Raw genomic sequence first — 21,177 nt, forward strand, 5'->3', positions numbered from 1 at the left:
CCTAAAAAAGTAAAAAATAAATTACTTTATTTTTTTTAAGATTTATTTATTCATGAGAGACACACACACAGAGAGAAACAGAGACATAGGCAGAGGGAGAAGCAGGCTCCATGCAGGGAGCCCGATGTGGGACTCAATCCCCAGGACTCCAGCATCACGCCCTGAGCCGAAGGCAGACGCTTAACCGCTGAGCCACCCAGGCGTCCCAAATTACTTTATTTTTAAGTAATCTCTATACCCAATGTAAGGCTCAAACTCACAATCCTGAGATGCAGAGTCTATGCTCCACAGACTAAGCCAGCCATATGCCCCTAATTCAAATTTTTTTTCAACTCATAGCATCCCAGATACATCCTCCATTTGGGAGAAATCTGTCCAGCCATTTTTGCATGATCTGATAAGACAGGAAAACTTAATTTTATCCAATAGATTTTAGATTCATTAGTTCCAAATTTTCATCTTAAAACTTAGTCGTAGAATTTTAGAGGTGGAAGAAGGAAGAGGAACTAATGTTTATTACATATTGACTGTATATCAAACACTGTATTCAATTCTTTATATGTACATTATTATAGGTAAGCCTTACAACAATCCTTTGAGGTGTTAATATTTCCACTTAAGGTTTATGTATACAATGGAATATTACTCAGCCATTAGAAATGACAAATACCCACCATTTGCTTCGATGTGGATGGAACTGGAGGATATTATGCTGAGTGAAATAAGTCAATCAGGGAAGGACAAACATTATATGGTCTCATTCATTTGGGGAATATAAAAAAATAGTGAAAGGGAATAAAGGGGAAAGAAGAAAAAATGAGTGGGAAATATCAGAAAGGGAGACAGAACATGAAAGACTCCTAACTCTGGGAAACGAACAAGGGGTGGTGGAAAGGGAGGTGGGCGGGGGGTGGGGGTGACTGGGTGACGGGCACTGAGGGGGGCACTTGATGGGATGAGCACTGGGTGTTATTCTATATGTTGGCAAATTGAACACCAATAAAAAATAAATTAAAAAATAAATAAATAAAAATAAAAATGCCCCAAATAAAAAAATATATATATTTCCACTTAAGACACTGATCTTTGGAAAAGAGAAATATCTTCTCTAAGTTCATGCAGGTAGGAAGTGGCAAAATTGGAATTTGAAGCCAAAGCTATGAATTCCCAGTTCAGTATACTTTTTGCCATATTATATTTCCCTTTCCTGCTTTGGGCTAATTTTTATGATCTTATATCTTCATTTGCTACTTTTCCTAATCTGATTTGGTGACCTGTATTTGCATGTCTGATTTTATACCCTTCGATTATGGAAGATACTTAAACGTATACAAAAAGTATGATGACTTATTGGATAACATGGCAGAACAAAACATCACTGCGTTCCTGAAAGAAAATCATGAAATTGAGGATTTTGTGACGGTAGGAAATATCACTTGTTATTTCATATCTTGGTGACTTGTGCTGCTGCCAATCCAATACGTAGTCAGTATATTTTGTTAGTATATATGCCGTGGTCAGCATTGGACTCGGCTGGCTGGGGGTGCAGCTGGGGCAAGTGCATGAAGGCTAAAGGCAAATCAAGCTGCTGACTGTGCTCCTTTCTACAGAGGATCAGTAGCATAAAAAAACGGAGAAATGAAATTGCATCAATGCACATTACCGTGCCTTTGGCCATGTTCTGCCTTGACACCATGACCTTAAATTATGACCTCTGTGAGCGAGCCCAAAATCTTAAAGACCGTCTGATTCAATTCCAAGTGGAAGTAAACCGGGACACCAATACCAGGTACTGTTCCTATGGACAGAGAGAGAGCAACAATATTTGGCATGAATGGGAGAATGGAAAAGTAGCCAGAACTTGTACCTTCCAGCAATGACCAGACAGAAATTCTAGCTTAGGTCGTTTCTGCTCCAGAGAGAGGGTAGTGAGGAATTCAGGTTCAGGCTAGATGGTGAACAGAAGAGAGAATACTATGTGGGGTTTGGAGCAGAAAGGAAGAAAACATCTGGCAGCTGTCCATCTCTGATCCCTCAGCCTTTGCTTTCTTGGAGCCATCTTTAGGGAGATGCCACGTCATGGACTTGGCTGTCTGAGGCCACAGGCCTTCTCCCCGGCCATCAAGCACACATTCAGAGACACAAGGTGCTTACTGGCACCCTCTGGAATCACTCCTGTGTGGGCTTCTGGTGTATAGGTCAGAGGAGTCTGTCATTCGATCTTCAGCTCAATGTGGTACCTTCATTTCACCAATGACTATATATTAGTGAAGATGTTTTTGGTTCTAAGGGATAGAAGCTCAGATAGACTGGCTAAAGTGAAAAGGGGTGTCTGGGGCTCACGTGTTGAAAAGTTCAGAAATTGCTAGATTCAGGCCCTCCACGCTGCAATTAGGGATATAGCCTGTCTCCCTCTACTCAGCCTTCATTCTCTGACAGGCACTCTCCAGTCAAGGACCTAGCAGCTCCATGCTTATACCTCCCAGGTTTCCATCCAGAGGGGGAAGTGGTTTCTCCCTTTCCAGTTACCTCAAAGATCCTGGCCCATGTGACACCAGCCTGACTTGGGGATTTTATGTAGCCCTGAATCAAATGCCATGGTATAACTATATGAAAGTTGCAAAATGATTAATCCATGTTATTCTAGCTCTCCAGAGTGCTTTTAACTGTAGACTAAGACAAGTTAGTAAGCACGGCCACTACTAATATTGTTATATGTTGTATTATTATATGTTGTATTATCCCTCAACATACAACATATGTTGTATGTTGAGGGATTGTATTATATTATATATATATAATGAATAATACAACATATTAATATTATAACAATGTTATATATATAAATATATAAAATTTTAGCATTTTCTAGTACCTTAAGTTTACAGAATACATTTCAGAACCTCATGAGCAAATTTGAGATAATAATAACCTACCATTTTTCCAGCACATGTCTGGAAACAGTCTGGGCACTGTATAAGCATTCTGAACACTATAGATCTAATCAAGTCTTTACAACAACCCCAGAAGATGGTTCACTATTCTCTCCATTATGCTAGTGAAAAAACTGAGACTCCTGAGAGGTTAGCAAGTGGCACATTACAGGGCTTAACCTAGTTTATTTTGACCCCAAAGTCCATACTTTCCACCACCACACTCCCCACATTCAGCTTTCTCATAGAGTGATGAAATGATAGGATTCCTGGTTTGAGTGCCAGAAGATTTGGTTTTGAATCTAAGACCTTCCATTTACTAGCTGTGTGTCCTCTGACTTCACCTCTTGTATCTTCAGTATCTGCCTATAGAATAAAAATTTGGGACCAGGACATAGAACTACTTCAATCTAGTAGGACACTTTCTTTGGGAAGTTTGAGCTTCAAAGAAAATTTATTTTGTAAGCAGTAGTTCTTTTGTTCATGTTAAGTGAAAGCAACATGGTGCCTTGGCTGGTCAGTGCATCCATCTTCATCAAAATAAGTTCCTTCAGGGGATCCCTGGGTGGCGCAGCGGTTTGGCGCCTGCCTTTGGCCCAGGGCGCGATCCTGGAGACCCGGGATCGAATCCCACGTCGGGCTCCCGGTGCATGGAGCCTGCTTCTCCCTCTGCCTGTGTCTCTGCCTCTCTCTCTCTCTCTCTCTCTCTCTGTCTCTCATGAATAAATAAAATCTTAAAAAAAAATAAGTTCCTTCATCAATATAATTTCCTTAGACCTTTTAGATATAAGTGAAAATAAAGGTCTCCTTATGAACCCAAGGATTTCTAAGGATGTGGAAACCCCAGGTTGGTGGCTGAGCTTCTTTCTTCCTGCCTTAAAAATGGTGACTCTGACTCATTTGGCTTTCTCAACCACCCCACAAGTAGGTAAGACTGATATAAGGTCCCTTACTGAATGGAGGAGAAAATGAGGCCCAGAAAGAAAAATTCACTTTCCTAAGCAGATGGGTTTGAATTTTGTCTTCTCATCCCAAACTCTGTCCTTGCCACTTCATTGTCCTGTCATTGCTGGGAGTGGGGTGCCTTACTGTTGCCAGTGACTACGTGTACCCTAGAATGTGGAGTACTCTGCACATAAAGGAAAGGAGGACACTTTGGAGTACATTGGTAAGAAAGTGGGCATGCCATTCATACCCACTACAGGTACATGGGTTTAAGGCTGCTAAAGCAAGGACCTGGAATATTGACCAAAAATTCAAGGACCTACATAGATTCACATAAAATTATCCTTATGGTCCAGCTGCTTGTTTCCTTCAATGTGAGAACTGTTATCCAAATAATGACAGCAGGTAGAAGCCACAGATTAATCAAGATTTATTAGTCTCCTTTATGCCATCTCCTACACGAGAGAATAGCCCTGTGCTTATGGGACCTCTGGCCTTTTACATTTTAAATAACATCATCTCTATATGTAGAAAGCAAGGCTTTTTGTCCTCAGCTTATCCCTGAATATTAAGGTGTTCTGTTGGTCAGATGCCTCCTATCAATGACCCATATTGAGGACCTTTTAGAGAATCTAACGGGTATTGGGTTTGCTACCACCCTTCTGGGCCTTGGCAAGAAGCTGATATCTAGTAGCCACATACTATTTATCCTCTGAATTCTCATACAAAAGGGAGGAAGGTTGGAGTTTCATCAGGTAAGAGTCTATTAGACTAAGAGGCTCCACCTATATTAGGCTAGACTAGATGCTGTAATGAATAGACTTAAGATGTCATGACTGAGGCACACCTGGGTGGCTCAGTCAGTTAAGCATCTACCTTCAGTTCAGGTCATAATCCCAGGATCCTGGGATCAAGCCCATATCAGGCTTCCTGCTCAGTGGGGAGCCTGCTTCTCCCTCTCTCTGCCCCCTACTCGTGCTCTCTCAAATAAATAAGTAAAGTCTTTTTTAAAATGTTATGACTGAACACTATAGAAGTTTTATTCTGCCCTTTCACGAAGATGGCACCAAAGGTGAAGAAAAACGCCCCTGCCCCTCCCAAAGCTGAAACCAAAGCAAAGGCTTTGAAAGCTAAGAAAGTGGTGCTGAAAGGCATGCACAGTCACAAAAAAAAAGAAGATCCGTAGGTCACCTACATTCCAATGACCCAAGACCCTGCCTCTCTGAAGGCAGCCCAAATATCCTCAAAAGAGCGCCCTCAGGAGAAACAAGCTTGATCACTATGCCATCATCAAGTTCCCCCTGACTACTGAGTCAGCCATGAAGAAAATAGAAGACAACAACACACTTGTATTCATTGTGGATGTCAAAGCCAATAAGCACCAGATCAAACAGGCTGTGAAGAAGCTCTATGACATTGATGTGGCCAAGGTCAACACCTTGATCAGGCCTGATGGAGAGAAGAAAGCATATGTTCTACTGGCTCCTGACTGATGCTTTGGATGTTGCCAACAAAATTGAGATCATCTAAACTGAGTCCAGCCAGCTATAAATCTAAATTTTTTCACCATAAAAAAGGAAGTTTTATTTCTTTTTTTAAGATTTATTTATTTATTTATTTATTTATTTATTTATTTATTTATTTATTTATGATAGACATAGAGAGAGAGAGAGAGGCAGAGACACAGGAGGAGGGAGAAGCAGGCTCCATGCCAGGAGCCCGACATGGGACTCGATCCCAGGATTAAAACTCTAGGATCGCACCCTGGGCCGAAGGCAGGCACTAAACTGCTAAACCACCCAGGGATCCCTGGAAGTTTTATTTCTTCTCAGGGTAGCTCCAGATTGGTGGGGGAGACCTACTATGTACATCCAGAAATTCAAGCATATGGTGACTTTACATCTTTAACATGTAGCTTTCAAGGTCATTCTCAATGTTGACATCCTAGACAGTTGGAAGGAGGAAAGAGCATAAAGGGATATGCAAATATAGTTTTATTTGCTGCTCCTGAAAGTGATACTCATCCCTGCTTCCCACTTCACACTAACTGCAACTCAATCACGTAACTATATTTGCTGTTGACTGAACTGTCCTTCTTTGTTCTGTACCCCTCCTAGCTACCCTGCTATCTTGGGTTCTGGTCCAGTTCAGCCAGTGTGTCCCTGAGACATCACAGAGCCCTTCACCAGCAGGAGCAGTCACTCAGCTGTTATAACAGACTAGATTTCATTTATCTAAGTACTCAGAAGGTGCCTGCTCTGTGCCAGCAAGGCACTGGCTTCTGGGAATAATTAAGGGGGATATCTTCTCTGCCCTCAGAGACTTGACACATTCAGTCTACAGCAAAGCCTTAGTGTCTAGTGACTATTTGAAACCAAGGCCTATAAGGAGATGATGAGGTTAAATGAGGTCACAAGAATGAAGCCCTAATCCAATAGAGCTATTGCCCTAATAAGAAGAGGAAGAGACACCAGAACTCTTTCCCCCTCTACCACATGAGGTCACAATGAGAAAGGCAGCTGTCTGCAAGCCAGCAAGAAAGCCCTTACCAGGAACCAAATTAGTTGGTACGTTGATCTTGGACTTCCCAGCCTCCAGAGCTGTGAAAAAATAATTTTCTGTTGTTTAGGTCATCCAGTCTGTGATATTTTGTTGTGGTAGCCTAAGCTGACTAGTAAGATATCCAACTAAAAATACAAAGGAAACGACATGTAATGTAGCTCAGAGTCCAAGAACTGGAAAATACTTCTAATCTACAGTATTGAACCTATGTTGTGCAGTAGTTAATTTTTCTCTGCAGAAATCTTCTAAATTACATAAAAAATCATTTCTAAAGTCTTGGCAGCATCTGCAAAGATGTTTTAATCCTATTTTCTTCAGTTTGATAAAATTAGCTTCATTATGGTGAGGTCTCCTTACATTAAGAAGAATTATTGAGTGTCAATTATACTTCAATTAAAAAAATAAAAACAAAAAAAATATTGAGGACTTCAATATTGAGAGGAGTGGTTTTTATCTGTAATTTATGAACGTCAACATGTAATGATCAGTGTAATGATCAGACTAATAACAAACACTGTGAGAGCAATTTGCTAACAGTTCTTGAAGGCCACTGTGTGCTAGGCATGGATGTATTGCAGATAATTTGTTCTTAATTATAATTAAAATACTGATGATAGTCATCATTGGCTTTTGTATAAATTTGAATTATCCTTATAGTAGTACCCTTTTTCATAGTCTTGTGTTTGGGAAGTGGGCAGTTAGATCCAGTGGTTGAATGTCAGTTTCTCTTTATCATCTAGGAACTACTCCTAGCACATGAGGATAAATTTGCTGACATACTGTGAAGAGTAGTGATTACCAATTAATTTAGTGCTCTGCTCAACATAAAATTCAAAGAGTCACTATTGGTGGTGGTAGTGATGGTGGTATTCATGTTGTTTTTGTCTAAATCTGGATTCTACCCATGGTACATTTATTAAGAGTACAAGCTTTGGAACTGATTGAACCAAGTTCACATCTTGTCTCTGATACCTCCACACCATGTTGCTTTGGATAAAGTTATTCAGCCTTACTTTCTTCCATTCTAAAATGTTGATAATCGTCCCTACCCCTTAGAATGTTGTGAAGATTAAATGAGCCAATATATATTCAGTGATTAGAATGGGGCATAGGACATAGTAAACCCATGAGATATTATTTCCTTTACTACTGTTTTTATTATTGAGTGTGGTGTGCATGTAAATATTACCCATCATGGATTTGCAGGTAGAGAAAAGTTGGAAACCATTATTCTAGTTGACAAATAAGAATCATGCCTGTTTAGCATAATAGATTTTATAAGAAAGTGATTTTAGGTGATAATGGTGATGGTGGCTGTTTCTTTCCCTGTAGCATTTGTAATCAGTACAATATCATCGCAGACAAAGTCAGTGAGATTCCTGCCAACACTGAGGAGCTGGTATTCCTCATTGAATTCTTAAAGAAATCAAGTAATGTCACCGTGTTCAAACTCAGGAGGCAACTTAGAGATGCAATTGAACGGTTAGAGTTCTTGATGGATTATGCAGACCTACCCCGTAAGTCCAACACCCTGTAGACTTATATGCAAATGTATATTTATATTTTTAGAAATAAGGAGTCAGGAAGGAGAGTTAGTAATCCTACCACTAAATGTCAATTTTGGGAGAGCTGCTTTTCAAGCATCCCCATATATTAAAGGCACTAATTTCCACACTCTTACACAAAGAAATTTGAATCAAACAAAAGGGATCTTATTGTTAAGCTAAAAGAAGAAATATCTAGGGACTTGATGAGTTCTTAGATGCCTTTCTTGATATCTGTGTCTGGTGTTTCTGAAAAAGTCACTTCCAAATGCAGAGTCCCTTTATAAATGGATAGATTTATTTCATCTATAATCTTAATGCAATTCCACCTTTGAGGAGAGGCCAGGGCACTTTCCTTCATGTCCCTGTATATCTTAAAAGGAAAGAAATGGCTAGGGCCCCTTCAAGGCTTATTGGGCCAAGGTAGAGTTTTGTAGGGACCAGGTTCTGAAGGAAAAACTGATACAGTGTCCACAAGCTAAGTTTTCAGATCCTTCTTCCATCTGTGAATTACCTGGTATTCATGGTGTTTGTGGGGAAGAGTGATGGAATGGAGAGATGGGGACTGGGAGTGGAAAGCAATGCCCTGCCAACCCACATATTCATGAGCTGTGCCCTTGACCATGTGAACACACACTGGACCTTTGCTTCCTAAGTTCCCAAGGGTACAGAGGGAACCCAGGATATTTCAGCTGACCAGAGTCTTAGGATGAGCAGGGGATCTGGCACTGATTTTATTACTGACATTTAACCAAAAGGGAGACTGGGACTCAGATGGTGACAGTTTAAAGAGGAGAATCAGAACATGAGCCCAGGTTTCTACTCTACCCAAACCTAGCCTGGGAACGCAGTGAAGCACAATGGTTAGAACATCGGCTTTGGAGTTTGTTAGACCTGGGACTGAAGTCGTCCCTGCCACCTTCTAGCAGTGTGATCTTGACTACTTGGCTAACCTTTGTTTTCCATCTGCAAAAACAAGGATGACAATACCATTGCCTTTCTAGCCTGGCATTTGGTAAGTGCTCCATAAATGTTGGTTATCATTCATCCATAATGGGCCCATCCATTCGTTGCCACCCCCTCACCCACTTCTGTTGACCTTTTGTTCTGCTGAATTAACTCCCTGCATGTTGACCTATGCTGAGGAGTGTCCTGGAGCTGACTGTATGTGTTTTGCAGAAGAGGATATCAAGTTGAACAGCACTCTGTTCCTCTGGCCAGACCAGATTGAAGATATCTTTGAAAACAGCCGAAACTTGCTCCTTAGCAAGAGGGATCAGGCTGAGATGGACCTCATTAAAAGGTACAGAAAGAGTGTGAGATTGTTTTAGAAATGATACCCACTGGATAACACGCTGTAGGTTCCTGGTTCTGCTCAGAGCCCCCCCACAGCAATGCGTGGGCGAAGGCTGGAAACAACTGGTAGAGAAAGAATTTTCTTTTGTTTCCCACTGAGGGATGTTCTCTTTAAGCCTGCTTCATTCACTCTAGTGACCCTGCCAGTGCCTTCCCTCCCTGCCTTGAACAATTGGAATTTGGCAGTGCAGAGAGAAAAAGACAAAAATAGTGGCATGGCATAATGGCCTCACAATAATAATAGCAAAATCATCCCCCTTACATTAGAGATCACAGATTTGTGAGATAGCAAGACAGGGATCATAGAGGCATGGTAGGAGGCTGAGAGATGGCCTGTTTGGCAGCTGGTTTTGTTCAGTACTAATGTGGCTATATAATTTATTCATTCATTATTTGTCAATTCAACTAGGATTTTTTTTTTTTTTACAGATTTTTACTATGTGCTGTACTGTATTCCAGACATGTTAAATGTGTTTGCACACTAAATAAAAATTTTGATCCAGGGGCAGAGAAAATACAGACCTACTGAAAAATCAAACAATGTCAAGCGAAGTGGGTCAAGAGCCACGTAGATGGCAAAGACATACATGCACTAATGGCCATCCCAGCTTGTAACACTAGGTTTATGAACAGTAGGGTCTTACCAGTTACTATCCCCTTCATACATGAATGGCCCCCAGCCTAACTTTGGATCTTACAATCCCTGTAAATACTCACAAGAAAGGAAACGAGTAGATAAAAGCAGGGATTTCTACACAGAATGGGAGTTTGGACTGAAGGAGAAAACTATTTATTCACTGCCTTCAAAATATGGCCTAGGTCTGCTATCCAGAAAAAAACAACAGCAACAACAAAAGTGGATGTGTGTACACACTTCCAGCAACCTTCTTCTCTCTCTACCCAGAAATTTTAGCCAAATGGGTGCTACTGATATTTTTTAATTAATAAAATAAATAAAATTTTAAAAAATAATAAAATAAAATAAAATAAATTTATTTCTTGGAACAGTCTTAAATTCACAACAAAATTGAGAAAGTACAGTGTCCCCATTTACCCCATGTCCCCTTATGTACAGCCTCCATCATGGAACTGATTTGTAGGTTAGATGAACAGGAGCAAGTTTCTTTATCTTTTTGAGCCTCAGTGTCCTCATCTGGAAAATTGGATAACTGAGCCCATCTCAGATCATATCTTTTTGTGAGAGTTCTCATTGTGCAAAAGGATGAAGTGAGATGACCTGAGATTGTGCCTGAGTGGTACCTAGCACATGGTAGGAATTCAAAAGCTGTCTGCTACCTTCATACCTTGAACGATGACTTCTTTGGGGAGAAAAAATGCTTCACTGATAAACCACAGCCTTGCGAGTATACTTTTGGAGCAGTGCTGTCCCACTACTTAGAATCAATAAGTGTTGTTAAAGTTCAGGGGAGTAAGGGGTGACTCTGGGAGAAATGGGAACTGTCATTTATGATGAGAGGAGAACACTGGCTATCTGCTCTTGGAGGGGCAACTCTCACCCTGATGACACCTACTGGTTCCTCCACTCTCCATAGCAGAATTTAGCAGAGGAGGGCTCCAGGAGAAATCCGAAGCCCTGGGCTCAGCCCTCTCTTTACGGAATGCTTAAACCTCACATCCATCATTTTTGCATTAATCTTGAGAACAGTATGTGAGGGGGGGCTGAGCAATGTTCATTTAATTTGTCTTCTGTGAAAGCAACTCCATTACCTCACCTGGGTAGCTCAGTCAGTTGAGCATCTGCCTTGGGCTCAGGTCATGATCTCAGTGTCCTTCGGATCGAGCCCCACATCATGAGGCTCCCTGCTCAGTGGGAAATCTGTTTCTCCCTCTCCTTGCTCTTGCTCTCTCTTAATCCAAATTTATTATCAAATATATAGAACTTAAAAAGAAAGAAAGAAACTTGACCTATTTTACCAGCCACATTAATTTTTTGCTTCGGCACTAATTATTCCCCATTTTCTAATCCCCACACCCAACCCTCAATTCCTTCTTACACCTTCTTCCTCCTCTGTCCACTTAGTGCCTAGTCAACTGACACCCATAGTCTAGCCTCTGTCTCCCTTGTCTGTTGGATCCAGACAGGGCTCCACCAGCAGAGAGGCTCAGGAGTTTGGAGAGTGATGACTTTTTCTCCTTTCCCTCACTGTTTAGCCCTGGAGCTCTGGCAGTAGCTTCATCCCTCCTGGATGACAAGTCTTGCTTCTCCATGGTTTCCGTTCCCACTGCTCCTTTGGCCCTAGAGGTCATAGTGGCTTCCCTCGGAAGCTACCCATATCTTATCTGTGTAGATAGTCCCTTCATTAAAGCCTCTCTCTTTGAACACTGGAATGAATTCCATTTCATGCCAGAATTCTGACCAATCCACCATTTTTAAATCCCTAAATTATCCTCCCTCAGACTCCAGGTAGTCCCTCAAATACATTTTGGGACTTACTCAACCTAGTTTCCTGAGTGCCTCCTATTTACTAATGACTGTATTATTGTATGAAATATATACATATGTATATATTGTGGACATGAAAGTACTTTGGAAACTATAATATGCTAAGCAATTATAGCATAACACTATATAATATAGTCTACCTTGTTAGAAAAAGGGAGAATTAAATGTGTGACCTTCTTTGTTGTAAAAAAGATCTTCCCTGATCATTCTAGCTAAAGTAGCCCTCTACTTCCACCCACTAGGCACTCTGCCCTGTTTTATTTTTTTCAGTTTTTATGTCTATCAGAAATACTTCATCTTATATTTATCTATGTATGAATTTATCCATCCATCTATCCATTCACCCACCCATTCATCAATCCATATGTTTCTTTTTTTATAATAAATTTATTTTTATTGGTGTTCAATTTGCCAACATACAGAATAACACCCAGTGCTCATCCTGTCAAGTGCCCCCCTCAGTTGCCCGTCACCCATTCACCCCCACCTCCCGCCCTCCTCCCCTTCCACCACCCCTAGTTCGTTTCCCAGAGTTAGGAGTCTTTTTTTTAATAAATTAATTTTTTATTGGTGTTCAGTTTACCAACATACAGAATAACACCCAGTGCTCATCCCGTCAAGTGCCCCCCTCAGTGCCCGTCACCCATTCACCCCCACCCCCCGCCCTCCTCCCATTCCACCACCCCTAGTTCGTTTCCCAGAGTTAGCAGTCTTTATGTTCTGTCTCCCTTTCTGATATTTCCCACACATTTCTTCTCCCTTCCCTTATATTCCCTTTCACTATTATTTATATTCCCCAAATGAATGAGAATATATGTTTGTCCTTCTCCGATTGACTTACTTCACTCAGCATAATACCCTCCAGTTCCATCCATGTTGAAGCAAATGGTGGGTATTTGTCGTTTCTAATGGCTGAGTAATATTCCATTGTATACATAAACCACATCTTCTTTATCCATTCATCTTTCGATGGACACCGAGGCTGCTTCCACAGTTTGGCTATTGTGGACATTGCTGCTATAAACATTGGGGTGCAGGTGTCCTGGCGTTTCATTGCATCTGAATCTTTGGGGTAAATCCCCAACAGTGCAATTGCTGGGTCGTAGGGCAGGTCTATTTTTAACTCTTTGAGGAACCTCCACACAGTTTTCCAGAGTGGCTGCACCAGTTCACATTCCCACCAACAGTGCAGGAGGGTTCCCTTTTCTCCGCATCCTCTCCAACATTTGTGATTTCCTGCCTTGTTAATGTCCCCCATTCTCACTGGTGTGAGGTGGTATCTCATTGTGGTTTGGATTTGTATTTCCCTGATGGCAAATGATGTAGAGCATTTTCTCATGTGCATGTTGGCCATGTCTGTGTCTTCCTCTGTGAGATTTCTCTTCATGTCTTTTGCCCATTTCATGATTGGATTGTTTGTTTCTTTGGTATTGAGTTTAAGAAGTTCTTTATAGATCTTGGAAACTAGCCCTTTATCTGATACGTCATCTGCAAATATCTTCTCCCATTCTGTAGGTTGTCTTTTAGTTTTGTTGACTGTATCCTTTGCTGTGCAAAAGCTTCTTATCTTGATGAAGTCCCAATAGTTCACTTTTGCTTTTGTTTCTTTTGCCTTCGTGGATGTATCTTGCAAGAAGTTACTGTGGCCGAGTTCAAAAAGGGTGTTGCCTGTGTTCTCCTCTAGGATTTTGATGGACTCTTGTCTCACATTTAGATCTTTCATCCATTTTGAGTTTATCTTTGTGTATGGTGAAAGAGAGTGGTCTAGTTTCATTCTTCTGCATGTGGATGTCCAATTTTCCCAGCACCATCTATTGAAGAGACTGTCTTTCTTCCAGTGGATAGTCTTTCCTCCTTTATCGAATATTAGTTGACCATAAAGTTCAGGGTCCACTTCTGGGTTCTCTATTCTGTTCCATTGATCTATGTGTCTGTTTTTGTGCCAGTACCACACTGTCTTGATGACCACAGCTTTGTAGTACAACCTGAAATCTGGCATTGTGATGCCCCCAGATATGGTTTTCTTTTGTAAAATTCCCCTGGCTATTTGGGGTCTTTTCTGATTCTACACAAATCTTAAAATAATTTATTCTAACTCTCTGAAGAAAGTCCATGGTATTTTGATAGGGATTGCTTTGTAGTACAACATTAAATCTGCCCCCAGCTCTGGTTTTCTTTTTTAATATTTCCCTGGCTATTTGGGGTCTTTTCTGATTCCACACAATCTTAAGATGATTTGTTCCAACTGAAGAAAGTCCATGGTAATTTGATAGGGATTGCATTAAATGTGTAAATTGCCCTGGGTAACATTGACATTTTCACAATATTAATTCTGCCAATCCATGAGCATGGAATATTTTTCCATCTCTTTGTGTCTTCCTCAATTTCTTTCAGAAGTGTTCTATAGTTTTTAGGGTATAGATCCTTTACCTCTTTGGTTAGGTTTATTCCTAGGTATCTTATGCTTTTGGGTACAATTGTAAATGGGATTGACTCCTTAATTTCTCTTTCTTCAGTCTCATTGTTAGTGTATAGGAATGCCATTGATTTCTGGGCATTGATTTTTGTAATCCATATGTTTCTTATCTAGGTTTCCCCAAACTAAAATAGAAGGATAGGGATCTTAATAGTATATATTACAAATGTCTCCCTGATGCCTAGAGCAGCCCTTCAAATGTATTAAGCCCTCAACAATAAGTATCTAATGGATGACTAAATAATACGTATATACACACATTTTAAATATGATGTGTGTATGGAATAGGTATATATAGAGTTCATATATATACACACATACATATTTACCTGTACAGGTAAACATCTGGAAATGTTTAACTGCCAATAGGGTCACAGCAGACATCTCTGGGAGGTAGGATAATAAGTTTTATATATATATATATATATATATATATATATATATATATATATGATAATAAATAGATAAATAAGGATATTATCTATATATAGAAAATATATATAAATATATATTATATATATGTGTAGGATAATATATATAAAATGCATTAGAAGATCACATTCTCCCCAGGCTTGAATATGGATGGGCAATTGCTGATACTTTGAAAATCAAAAGTGGAAAGTTCAAATGTGATGGGGCTGTCCTTTACTTTTAGGTGCTCAGAATTTGGGTCGAAACTTGAAGGCTACAACAAGGAACTGGAAGGGTTTAGGAAACGTGAAGTGATGACCACAGAAGAAATGAAGAACAATGTTGAAAAGCTTCACGAGCTTTCAAAGAACCTAGATCAAGCACTGGTGGAATTTGAGGTTTGGAGTCTTGGCGTCTGGGGCTGGAGACTTATGATTGTCCTGTCCTGTTGAGTCTGCTTCTCAGTTTTGTATTTTCTTAACATTACCTGTCAGGTGGATAGTATTGATTGGTGGATTGACCAGTTCATTCATTGGTGCTTTCAACTCTCTTTTTCTATACCCCTACATTATGGCAGCTTTTTTGTTAGTCATTGAGTACACAAAGAAACAATTACAGAAAAAAAAAAAAAAGAAACAATTACAGTAGAATAGTTGCTCACATACATTGAGTATTTATTATGTGCTTGACAATATACAAAGGGCTTCATATATGATATATCACTTAATACCCATAACAAACCTTTGGGGTAGGTACTGTTATCATCCCCATTTATCTCTATTTAAATAGGAGAACTAAGGCTTGGAGAGGCTAAATAAATTTCCCTGAAGGTCAACTAGTGAGTTCTTTAACCCTTAAAGCTCTTATTGTTGAGGTAAGTCAGCATAAAAAGGGGCAGCATCATGTAAACAGCTAACATACATATGAAAATTGTGAAAATGGGGAAATGGATATGGTAGAGTGGGATCAAAGATGATGGAGCAAGCAGCAATTTATCCTAGAGTTTCATCCAGCTAGATCTTAGCTGTCACAGCCCTCAGAGGTAGCAGAAGGACCTTCTTATTTGAGCCTATGTCTTATTTTCCTCTCTTACTCTCTGGATGAATGAACATCTTCCTCAACTTGTCTTTCAAAGCACTGAGAAATTTGCCATGGTGTCTTCTAGGGTTCAGAAAACCACCCACCCAATTAAACAGCATCCCCTTTTGCCCTGCAGTTGATCAATAAGGAGGAGGAACTGTTGGAAAAGGAGAAGAGTACCTTCCCTCTCCTGCAAGCCTTGATGATCAACAAAGTGCCTTATGAGCAGCTATGGCTGACGGCATATGAGTTTAGCATCAAGTCAGAGGAGTGGATGAATGGTACGCTTTGGGCTTAGTCTACTGGGACATGGTGGCTGATGGGGTAGTGGATCCAACCCAGCCAGTTCTAGAATAGGGTTTGGACTTCAGATTTAAGCTAGACTTTTCATCATATTGTTATACTCTGGATTAACACATCCACACAGTCAAATTTTTGTGATGTGATAATGATAGTAAATAGGAATTGAAGAGCCAGACCTGTCACCAGGGTAAAAATAGAAGAGGCAGCCAACCAGAGCCATGGATTGCAAAGAGGCAGATGGGGGGAAGAAGAAGATGGCATTTCCACCACTGTGCTGCTTTAAGAAAGCCCAGAGTGCCATAGACATCTGTAAACTACTACTTTTTCTCTAGATCCTGGAGGTTAGGGAGAAATGGAGGAGGTAGAGTCAACAGGACTTATCTGGACTTATCAGGATTGATCTGATATGGGGCAGGGGGCAGGGAGGGAGAGGGAAGAAACTGGGGGACTCCCAGATTATGAGCCCAGGCAATTTGGTGAATATTGCCATCACTAAACAAGAGAAGTAACAAATTTGCTGGGAAAAAAGACCCATCGGTTTGAATATACAGAGTTCAAGGTGTCTGCAGACACCCAAATGGGAATATTAATCAACAGTTGAATATATCAGCCTGAAGTTAAGTTATATGTCTGGGGGGGGGGGTGATTTATATTGGGAAATAATTGATTGTAGATTACAATGAAAAGCCATGAATGATGTCACCTGGGGAGAGTGTACATAAGCAGAGGACAAACTCCAAGATCCTTAGAGCTGAGCCCACAGTTTGTTTCCATTGCTTCAATGTTAAATGACCACAACTGTGATGAACGTCTGTTGCCCGTTTAATAGATGCAACTATGATCATTTTCTTAGGAGAAGTTCCTGAAAGTGAAATAGCTAGATCAAAAGTCATGTGATAAAAATTATTAGGAGTTTATTTATTTTTTTGAAGTACCAACCCTTTTTTTTTTTCTTTAAGAATTTATTTATTCATGAGAGACACAGAGAGAGGGAGAGGCAGAGACACAGGCAGAGGCAGAAGCAGGCTCCATGCAGGAAGCCCAACGCAGGACTCAATCCTGGGTCTCCAGAATCCGGCCCTGGGCTGAAGGCAGCACTAAACCACTGAGCCACCAGGGCTGCCCTATTAGGAGTTTAAAAACTGTTTTTGTTGTTGTTGTTACTGTCTTCCAGAAAAGTTATGTTTTAAATTTTAAAAGTACCCTTCTAGCAGTACTAAGAGTGCCCATTCCTCACACCCTTAACAAATCTGGGAAATAATAGCTTTTAAAACTATTTTTGCCAATTTATTTATTTATTTATTTATTTATTTATTTATTTGGCTGATTTAATATTTGAATTGGTATTTTTCTTTTTCACTTAAAATTTTTTCCTTTTTCACTGATGCTCTTAATTTTTCCATGTAATCAATCATATCTGGACAATTCTAATATTTTACCTTATTTGTATACCCCCTTTTTTATTCACTGTCTGTGTTGATTAGCACCTCCAAAATAAACAGTGCTAATAATGGGCCCCTTTGTCTTATTCCTAATTGTAATGGGAGCTTTTACAGAGTGTCACCTTTAAACATGATGCTTTTTGTTGGTTTGAGATACAAAATTTTTATGGTGTTAAGGAAATATTTATAGTTTACCGTCTTTTTATTGAAAAGATAAATTGTATTAAAATTTTTTTGCCTTTAAATCTTTATTTTTTTAAAAGATCTTATTTATTCATGAGAGACACACAGAGAGAGGCAGAGACATAGGCAGAGGGAGAAGCAGGCTCCCTGTGGGGAACCCAATGTGGGACTTGATCCCAGGGTTCCAAGGTCATGCCCTGAGCCAAAGGCAGATGCTCAACTACTGAGCTACCTAGGTGTCCCTAAATTTTTAATTTTAAATTCATAACAGCAGAAAGAACATTCTGGCATATAGTTCTAAATGTTAACACATATATAGATTCACCACAATCAGAAAGCAGAAGTTGGGCAGCCTGGGTGGCTCAGCAGTTTAGCGCCACCTTTGGCCCAGAGCAAGATCCTGGAGTCCCAAGATTGAGTCCCATGTTGGGCTCCCTGCATGGAGCCTGCTTCTCCCTCTGCCTGTGTCTCTGCCTCTCTCTGTGTCTCTCATGAATAAATAAATAAAATCTTAAAAAACAAAACAAGTTTCATCACTTCAATAAAATTTCTCATACTGCCCCCTTTGTAGTCACTCTACCACCAGCCAAAAGTCACACACTACCCCCAGCCAAAAGACCTGGCACTGTGGAGCTCTTCACTGTTACTATAGTTTTCTCTTTTTGAAATTGTTTTGTAAGTAGAATGATACAGTGTATAACCTTTTGAAAGTGCTTCTTTCACACTGCATACTACTTTGAGATTCATTCAAGTTATTAGTTATAACCATAGGTCCTTCCCTTTTATGCTTGGGGTAGTATTCTATTGCGTGGATATACCAGCTCATTTACCCCACTTACCCATTGGTAGATATTTGGGCTATTACCAGTTTCAGACTCTTATGAATAGCTGCTATAAACATTCATGCCTGCATTTTCATGTTGACATAAGTTTTCATTCCTCTGGGGTAAATGCTCAGGAGTAGATTGCTGGGCTATATTTAAGGTTTATATATAACTTTGTTTAAAAAAATGTCTCGGGCAGCCCCGGTGGCGCAGCGGTTTAGCGCCGCCTGCAGCTGAGGGCGTGATCCTGGAGACTTCGGATCGAGTCCCACATCAGGCTCTCTGCATGAAGCCTGCTTCTCCCTCTGCCTGTGTCTGTGCCTCTGTGTGTGTGTGTGTCTCTATGAAGAATAAATAAATAAAATCTTTAAAAAATAAAAATAAAAAAATAAAAAATGTCTTGTAGGACAGCCTGAGTGGCTCAGCAGTTTAGCGCCTGCCCTCAGCCCAGGGCGCCATCCTGGAGACCCTAGATCGAGTCCCACGTCGGGCTCCCTGCGTGGAGCCTGTTTCTCCCACTGCCTATGTCTCTGCCTCTCTGTCTCTCTCATGAGTAAATAAATAAAATCTTTTTAAAAAAATGTCTTGTAATAGGAAAGTATCCCTGATTCCTCTCTTCCATCTGTTGTATCATTTCTGTTATTCATTTCATCTGTATATAAACTGTAATCATCAAATATATTGTTGCTTTTATTATTTTGAACAAACTTAACTGTTAGATCAGCTAAGAATAGGGAAAATAAAAATATTTATTTTACCTTCACTTTTCCTTCTCTAATGCTCTTCCTTTCTTTATGTAAGTCTGAGTTTCTGACAAATCCTTTTCCTTCTTTTCAAGAACTTCTTGTAACAGGGGCACCTGAGTGGCTCAGTGGTTGAATGTCTGCCTTTGCTTCAGGTTATGATCTCAGGGTCCTGGGGATTGAGTCCTGCATCAGGCTCGCTGCAGGGAGCCTGCTTCTCCCTCTGCCTATGTTTCTGCCTCTCTGTATCTCTCATGAATAAATAAATAAAATCTTAAAAAAAAAAAAAAGAACTTCTTGTAACATTTATTGCAACATAGGTCTACTGGCAACAAATTCTCTCAATTTGTTTGTCTGAAAAAGTATTTTTTGTTCCTTCACTCTAGAAGGATAATTTCTCAGAATACAGAACTTTAAGGTTGGTGGGGTTTTTCTTCTCTCATTCCACTCTATTCTTGTTTGTATGGTTTCTGAGGAAAAAGGGAATGTAATGCTTATCTTTGCTCCCCTAAGGTATGGTGGTTCCCCTACCCTCTGGCTGTTTTAAAGTTTTTTCTTTAACTTTGATTTTCTACAGCTTGAATATATCTAAGTGTAGTTTTTGGCATTAATCCTGGATCTGTGGCTTGGTGGCTGACATTAATTTGGGGAATATTCTCAGTCTTATTCTTCAAATATTTTTTTCTGTTCCATTCTCTTCATTCTCCCTCTGTTATTTCCATTACTTGTGTGTCATATCTTTTGTAGTTATCCCACAGTTCTTAGCCATTCTGTTCCAATTTTTTCCCCATCTTTTTTTTTTTTTTAATTTTGGAAGTTTCTAATGATATATCCTTAAGCTCAAAGATTCTTTCATCTGTGTTCAGTCTACTAATGAACCTATCAGATGTCTTCCTATTTCTGTTACAACGTTTTTGCTCACTAGCAAAGATTTTGTTACTGCTGTACTTTATTTTTTTTAAGATTTATTTATTTGAGAGTGAGAGTGCAGGCGCACACACACACACACACACACACACATATGAGCAGGGGGAGGGACAGAAAGAAGGGAGAGAATCCTCAAGCAGACTCCCCACTGAGCCCAATTCAGAGTTCCACAACCCCAAGGTCATGACCTGAGCTGAAATCAAGAATCCATTGCTCAGCTAACTGAGCCACCCAGGTGACCCACTTATTGCTATTCTTTAGATTTCTTGGATCATCTATATAAATAGTCATGTCATCTGGAAAACTAAGACATTTTATTTCTTGTTTTCCAGGCTGTATGCCTCCTATTTCTTTTTCATGCCTCGTTGTATTGTCAAGGACTTTAAGTATGATATAGATTAGGAATTGTTAGAGTGAAAATCCTTGCCTTGTTCCTCATCTTAGGGAAAAAGTATTACATATTTCACCATTAACTATTAGGGGTTTGGCTTGGTTTGGTTTGGTTTTTTAAAAGCACTTTAGTGAAGTATGAGTGACATGTAAAAAGCTGTACAAAGTTCCAATAGAGAGTCTAATGGTAGTATAGGTTTTTCATAAATGCCCCTTATTGAGCTGAGTAAGCTCTTTCCTATTCCTAGTTGGTTTAGAGGTTTTTATCATGAATGGATACTGAATTTTGTCGAATGCTTTTTCCACATCAATTGATATTATCATGTGATTTTCCTTTTTTAGACTGCAAATATAGTTTATTATATTGTCTGATTTTTCAAATATTAAACCAGCCTTACATTCCCATGAAAACCCCTGATGGACATGATATATTATTACTTTTATATATTCCCTGGATACTGCATACATTTCTTCTTTTCAAAAAGTTTTAATTTTTGACTACTCACCTCAAAAATGTCTGGCTGATTAAGCATGTAAAATTAATAAAGCTTTATTTAGTCTCAGTAGTCATGAAAGAAAAATACTTCTGAGTAA

The 21,177-nt window shown here is 39.7% G+C and overlaps 1 protein-coding gene across 3 annotated transcripts in view; it reads left to right on the forward strand.

Annotated features, from left to right (window-relative positions):
- DNAH3 (dynein axonemal heavy chain 3) overlaps window positions 1-21,177 on the forward strand; it is a 171,507-nt gene that overhangs the window by 31,964 nt on the left and 118,366 nt on the right. For all 3 annotated transcript variants that reach the window (XM_038540141.1, XM_038540140.1, XM_038540142.1), the window contains 6 exons: window positions 1,317-1,422; window positions 1,611-1,789; window positions 7,773-7,957; window positions 9,164-9,287; window positions 14,936-15,089; window positions 15,908-16,052. In XM_038540141.1, the coding sequence (XP_038396069.1) occupies window positions 1,317-1,422; window positions 1,611-1,789; window positions 7,773-7,957; window positions 9,164-9,287; window positions 14,936-15,089; window positions 15,908-16,052 (893 nt within the window). The remainder of the gene's footprint in view (window positions 1-1,316; window positions 1,423-1,610; window positions 1,790-7,772; window positions 7,958-9,163; window positions 9,288-14,935; window positions 15,090-15,907; window positions 16,053-21,177) is intronic.

The sequence above is a fragment of the Canis lupus genome, chromosome 6 (genome assembly GCF_011100685.1).
Source record: "Canis lupus familiaris isolate Mischka breed German Shepherd chromosome 6, alternate assembly UU_Cfam_GSD_1.0, whole genome shotgun sequence".
NCBI classification, from domain to species: Eukaryota; Metazoa; Chordata; class Mammalia; order Carnivora; family Canidae; genus Canis; species Canis lupus.